Source organism: Drosophila sechellia, chromosome 3R, assembly GCF_004382195.2.
Source record: "Drosophila sechellia strain sech25 chromosome 3R, ASM438219v1, whole genome shotgun sequence".
Classification (NCBI taxonomy): domain Eukaryota; kingdom Metazoa; phylum Arthropoda; class Insecta; order Diptera; family Drosophilidae; genus Drosophila; species Drosophila sechellia.
The window spans coordinates 11166332-11173097 of record NC_045952.1 but is presented as its reverse complement, the minus strand read 5'-3'; the positions used below and the strand labels follow the sequence as shown (position 1 = coordinate 11173097).

Genomic DNA, 6766 nt, shown 5'->3' with positions numbered 1-6766 from the left:
CTTTTTAGTAGATACTGGTAAGTAATGCATTAAGATAAAAAACACAGATCAACTTTTTGTTAATCAATTTAATCCAATCAATCCATTAAAAGATTTAACTAACACCCACTTCATGCTCAAAAGCAACTTTAGTAACAACACAGCACACATTTTTCTTGGTATTTGTTTATTCACTACACAATTACAAGTTAATAGGAACTCTTTGGTTTCGCGCTGGAAAGTCAGTTGTTTAGCAAAAGTAATTTCATCATCGTTGTGGTCGACATCAGCAGCCAAGATCGCCAAGACTTGAGCATCGTGTTGAGCATCACATTGACCCAAATCCACACCTGAGTCACAGGCCATAAAAGCACACACCACCACACACAACGCACAAGAGGCGCCTCTTATCGCTTCACTCGAGCGCATTCAGAAACGGGGCTATAGAGGCTATATCCTCGCAGTCCGGGATGGCTTTGCCCTTGAACTTGAGGCAGGAAAGGGCACAGGTCTGTCCCTGGAAGTAATCTCCCAGCATGGTCTTGCACTGGACGCAGTTATTAAGGCACACCTGGATAAGAAATAAACAATTTTGTTAATATAATTTGTGGAATTTTTAAGGAAACTAATATTTAAATCTCAGGATCAAATTACAAAAGTTAATTATACATTTCAAGTGGAAGTATTACTACTCCTGAAAGGCAAGTACATTTTGGCATCATTTTAATAATGATCAAATGATCTAAGTTAAATATTTTTTGTTGAAAATCACTAAAACTTAAATTGCTAACCCACCTGAATGAAATCAATGCCACCCATGGAGTCTGCAAGGAAACATAAAACAGAAAAGGTAGTTTAGTAAAAGAGCATAAAAAAAAGGTAGATAATTTATATAGCTTACCAAATCTCTTATGCGTATAATGACTTATGGCGGGCAATGCATTTCCAAAATGCACCAGGCACATTGCAACTGCCACAAAGGTGCACAAAATCAAGGGCTTGCAGTTCATGATGATGGAATTGGTGCTTTGATTCAAACGGATTTGTTTGGGGAGCTGACTAGCTTGCGACCGTTGTCTGTCTAGAGCGGATTGGAAATAATTATTATCGCTCGTTTGTCTTCTTATTTTATATACATATGCTCTCGGCCCAAACGCAGATGCGAAAGCTTAACAGAGTAAAGAAGCCAGATACGGCAGCAAAAAATAAAAAAGCAACTATTGAAGCCGGTCGCAGATGCGAGACAAGTCGACACGACAAGCCAGCCCCAGTGGCGCTAAAATACGTCAGGTCTTTGAGCCAATCGAAATCGATTCGAGCCCAATCAAATACCCATTTTATTTTGTAAGCGTATGCCAAGTAGCGGGCGATACGCAAATTTACGCAATTTAACAATGTGTTCTCCTCAGAAAAGAGTTTGTTTAATTTGCATAATTATCTGAACAGATTTTATGACACTTTTAAATGGGCGCTGAATAAATGAGCTGTAGATATTTATTTAAATAATTAATGATATATCAAATGTGATCTAATACACGACAAAAAAAATTGTTTATTTAATTAGGATTTCGTTAGAATTTTCGTAAAGGGTAAATTGATGATTTCAAAATTAGTCCGTAAAGAACCCAAACAAAATATTTCGTAAGGATTACTTAGGATAATCACAAAACAATATCCACAATGGCAAATCCCCAAGAAACATTACTTTACAAAAATTTCCCCGATTTTCAAGAGCACATTAAAAAATTCACCGGACTTGGGAAAGAAAGTAGCAACGGCGAAAAGCTCTTTTTGAAAAACTGCTATAGTATCAGGAAGTGTCAAGCGAACGGACACAGCCGAATCGAACTGAAATCGTAATGAATGCAAATCGTATGCGACTGGCGAGCCCATTAATTAATGGCGCTGTAAATGCAGTAAAAATATGGTTAAAATGTAAAGCGTAGAACGGATCCAAGACCAGATGCCGCCACAACAATACGTTTCGCCCCAGTAAAATGAAAATAAAATAAGAATTCTTTTGTCCTGCCTCCAACCGGACACGCTGCCAACTGGTTTCGATATAAATATTTTCCAGCGAATCTCACAAATTAAAATATGAAAAATGAACAAACAAAAAAGTCAACCATATCGTGGGAAATTTTGTAGTTATGTTAATTTTATGCGCCACAAATTGTATGTTTCCTAACTAATTGGCAACACGCGCCAACGTATGAGTAATGAGTTAAGTCCATGCGGCGTATACGTCATATAAGCAGCGATTTGTGGGCGTGACACTTTCGAGACAGGCTTAAGATTTTTCGGGCCAGTGACGTAGGAACGGTACTCGAAACTTACCGGTAGTTGATTGTTTGGCAGCGAAGGTGTGGGCTTTTTGGATTACTCGCCAAGTACTTGGCAACACGTTTGTTTGCTGGAAACTGGTTCTAGAATGCAGAGTTCTTGTTGTATTTATACGCTGGATCTCGTGCGATTGTTTGATTTGCACAGGCAAATTAATCAATTTATCTCGCCAGCAAGTCCACCTAATTGAATATGTGCAAAATGGCAAAATGTCACTTCCGCTGGCTGGCTGGCTGGCTTTCTTGAGTGCTTTTCACAGCGGTGTTCTGAGTACTGGATGTTACTTAGCCAGTTTAATTGCGTTTCTTTGCGCTCTGGTTTCGGCCTGGTCAGCAGGTTGTAGCCCAAAACAGGAAATGATACTGCCGAAAGGAGTTGTTTTTCCAACAGTACGCCTTGTTGGTTTAGATTTATTTCTCAGTTGCAAGTATTAGCAAACTAATAAATAAGCTTTAACCAGCATAGTCAATAAATCAGGAAATCACGATAAGGTGGAAAACCGAACTGTGTATGTAAGTGGCTCTTTTTTTTGTTTATGCTTTGTTGTTATAGCAAATATTTATTTAAAATACATAGGATGCATAGAACTTAATTAAAATGAACATAGATGTATAAGGATTAAAATTATTAAACCTATAGCACAATTATTAATTGAGGTAATTTTTTTTTTTTTAGTTTTATTAATTTATAAAAAAATCCTATTTACATGTACATCTGTTTAAACAGAAATCAGCACCTTGTTTTAGACCGTTACGTGAAAGCAGTGCATATCGACAAGCAGTTCGTCTTTCATTTTACCGCTAGGTGTCGCCTTTAGTATAGATGTAGATAAACGTTGGAATAGTCGTGTAAAATGTGCATGCTGAAAATTTTAAATCGCAAATCTAGATTAACATATAACTCAGCTGAGAAGAGTGAAGCAAAAAATGTATTGCTACAAAATTATAAATTTTAAATAGTTTATGTGAGTTTAAAAATGTAGTTTCTATTCGGGCTACATTTATTTCCAAGCCTAGAAAGGAATATATGTTACTGTTTTTTAATGTTTATCGCCTTGAGAAATATGTACGTCTCGATTTTACGTTGTGAACTTGAAAGATATTAGGAGTGTTTCAGGCCCTCCACGCATCCTCTCCACAATTCACTAGTTTTATGATGACACTAAAATAGTTGGCTCGAGGAGAACCTGATCAATGAGATGTTTATTGGTCCATTTATTGGCTCCCTTGGAGGCAATCAATTTTGTTCAATATAAATCTCATTATTAAAGTGCAGGGCGGATTGAACTCTTCTTTTTGTGTTGTGCCCCCCTGGACGTGCGTCGAAATTGCTGAAAAGCCACAACAGCAAACATTTCAACCGATGGCCAGGAAGCGAGAGTGTGTTGGTGGGCGTGGCACACCACCGAACGCGCCGTCGAAGAGCAAAAACTTTTATTAGTTGCAGCACTTCCCCTGCCCAGTTGCCCCTGTTCCCACATAACAGCAGAGCGAGTAAATCAGTAAACGATTTTCTTTATAGCGCTGCATTTTCGAAAGCAGTTTCTCCACTCTTTTTCCGGCGACGGCAAGAAACTTTTATTTTAAACCAAGCCAAAAGTCGAGATTTTCGGACGCTTTATTTATGAACTCTGCCCGAAGAGTCGATGCGCCTCACATATCCCTTTCATAAATTGCAATCGCATCCTTTGTGCCTCGGCAGATATTTCAGGCACGTAAGCATTAAATTTTTTAGCCACACAATATGCTCATTGTGGAACTGATTTTAGCTCCAAGATATACGACTATATATGTTGCCAGCTTCTGCCGGGCATGACAAAAGAGCAATGAAGCCTATTTTGTAGCTGCAAAGTTTGCCAGGTCGAACAAAAAACTTTATTTAAATATATATACCTACAGTGGGGCTGGAAATAATGGCAATGATGGATCTGACGCACTTCGTTCGAACACTATTTTATGAGAGCGGCTTACAGCTGTATTACTGTTATCTCTGCTTCTTAAATATAAAATAACTTTATTTAAGGTTATAGATTTGTATTGTAAGTAATGAAGCTGTGTAGCTCGTTATGCTCGCTCAATCTGTTCAGTCCTCAGTGCCGCACGATAAAGGCCAACAGCTTTTAATATAGTCTCACTTGTTAATAATAAACTTTAAAGTATTTTTAGCCATGTCCCCGAAAATAAAGGCTAGCCATGAGTATAATTAGTGTAGTAAGCCTTTTCACACGGCTCGCTGCACACGGGGGGCAAACTAAAGAACTAAGGGCCTCCCCGCCCGGCATCGTGTCGTATGCGTAATGGAGCTTGGGTTCTTGAAGTTCCCGTTGCTCCCTCCCTTTCGCCACCGGCATGTGAAAAACGTGTTAATCCACGAACTAATTTGATGTTAATGTGCAGGGCTGGTGGGTCGACAGGTCGCCGGATTGTGGGACTGGGTCGGTGGGCTTCTCAGCTGACTTAATTGTTTTTCAGCTCACTTTACACTCAGCCGTCGTTTTTGTGGGGCTTTAAGACCCATTCCAAGTGGCCGGGCCATTAGAGCGCAAACAAATTATTGCTGTACAGAGAAAAAATATGAAAATGTTGTTACCACTGCTGCAATAGTTAATACTATTTAAATCAGCTGCGAATTTTCTATACAGAAGATGATATTTTAGTAGATTTCGAGCATCAGAAACTTATAGTAATTTCGCTAATGAATCTTTAAGCTAAATGAAACGTTAATTATATGTCATATTTAGATAACATTTCAGTTAAATATTTATATTTTTTATTTAAATGTTCTATACAAGTAATACTTTAATTGGCTTCATTTGGATGTCAGTTACAAGTTACAAATTGTAAATTCCTTCAGCCCTAAACGACGTATGTCATTTTCGCAGTGTATCGCCAAGACAACAACCTGGACAGAATTAACCGAGCTGCGAATTAGTTGCGTCCAAAGATCTCCGTTCTGCATATTCAGCAGGTTCGAATGGCGACGGGATTACGGAGCCACTTCCTCCAGAGTTTCTTATTTTTCTGGCCGGGAAGGCGAACGCCCGTCGCGGTCGATGTGCTCAAAATGAAATCAGTGAAATGGTGGAAATTAAAAAATAACGAGATAATTAAAAGCTACCCCCGCAGTTATTTGCGTGTGTGTCTCTTGGCTCACGTAGCGCTGCTTAAGTGGCGGCATTGAGGCTGGATCCTCGGTGGGTGGTTCGGTGGTCCGCCCTGCAATTCTGGGTGGGTGGGTGTCTCTTTGGTTGGGTGAGTGGTCATGGAAACCCCTACGAACAGACAAATATACACCCACACACGGACAGGGACAGAATGAGCCGTTTTAATCCTGCCATTTACTTTGTGCCACAATGATCGTTCATGTTTAATGTCCTTTCATTTTGTGTTTGACTCGAAGCTGCTTTTGTTTTTTTGATTTCCTGTTGTTTTCGTTTTTGTTTCTGCTCGGAATTGTATGTCCTGCCTTCAATTCAGCTCATGCTGTGCCAAAGAATCCCTCCTTTGCTTTTTTGATAATTGCTTTTTGAGGTTTTTGACAAGTTTGTTGGCAGGTCTACTGAAAAAACAAACTAATTTGAGATAAGATCTTAAAACAGAAATCTAAATAAAAATGCAATCGATTTTAAGCCAAGCTTATTTGGCTAATTTGAGTTGGACTCATAATCCACATACATTTATAGGTTATTGCTTTAGTTCTAAACACACGAATTAGTACTACATTTTGGGCTTACAAATACAACAGCGAACTGATTAGTTATAGCAAATGAATATTAATTAAAGGAATTAGTGCTGATAAGGACTCTCCAATATCACACTCAAAAAAAAAATTTTTTAAACGAGAGAGGTTACTCTTCTCAGTCTGGCATAAAACATTAACTAATGCAAAGAGTTTTAAAATTAATTACATTGATTAATCATATACATGACTCCATAGAGTATCACGGTTTTTAAATATCATCTTAGAAAACATCATTTACATATGCAAATAATACAAAAAAGAGTATACTACCTTCTCTACTAACTAGCAATAATCGCAATTTATTTGGAAAATAATTCGATAATAGCGTGTAATTTAGTTTTACACTTATCCAGGAGAGGGAAGCGACAGTCTGGTAATTTACAACAAGTAGTTATTGCACTAAATGTGCATAATTTATATTGATGTGAATTTAAACGCTTTAATTTTCATGATTTTTTGTTCCGAGCTTCCGGTGGAAAAATGCCTCTCCATGGCTAACACGATGAAATGATTTCAAAATAATTAAACTCCCTTCAACTACCGCCGCTCAAAGGGTTGTAATGAATTTTGAAATTTAAATCAGCTCGCATTACTATAAAACGCCAATAACCTGCGGGCTCACCAAGAATAACCTCTACAGCCACGAAATCAACGAGCTGCGGCATTCTTAAATGTAATCATTTTTAAACTTTTTGCGCACACT

The 6766-nt window shown here is 38.2% G+C and overlaps 1 protein-coding gene across 2 annotated transcripts; it reads right to left on the bottom strand.

Moving 5' to 3' along the window:
* Nucleotides 1–149: 149 nt before the first annotated feature.
* LOC6616745 (eclosion hormone) lies at nt 150–2389 on the bottom strand. 2 transcript variants are annotated; one of them, XM_032721310.1, is made up of 4 exons: nt 2317–2389; nt 881–1060; nt 775–803; nt 150–550 (listed from the first exon to the last, which is right to left on the bottom strand). In XM_032721310.1, exons 2-4 carry the CDS (start codon nt 987–989, stop codon nt 395–397), a joined length of 294 nt encoding a protein of 97 aa, XP_032577201.1. In that variant the 5' UTR covers nt 990–1060; nt 2317–2389; the 3' UTR covers nt 150–394. The 2 variants fall into 2 exon arrangements, with proteins under 2 accessions (XP_032577201.1, XP_002041082.1); XM_002041046.2 differs by having other exon boundaries at nt 881–1056; nt 2317–2388.
* Nucleotides 2390–6766: the final 4377 nt, after the last annotated feature.

Coding starts and splice junctions, on each gene's coding strand:
- LOC6616745 (XM_032721310.1), bottom strand. CDS start 989: ATGAACTGCAAGCCCTTGATTTTGTGCACCTTTGTGGCAGTTGCAATG. Junction 804..880: donor TTATACGCATAAGAGATTTG/GTAAGCTATATA, acceptor GTTTCCTTGCAG/ACTCCATGGGTGGCATTGAT. Junction 551..774: donor GTGGCATTGATTTCATTCAG/GTGGGTTAGCAA, acceptor TTTCTTATCCAG/GTGTGCCTTAATAACTGCGT.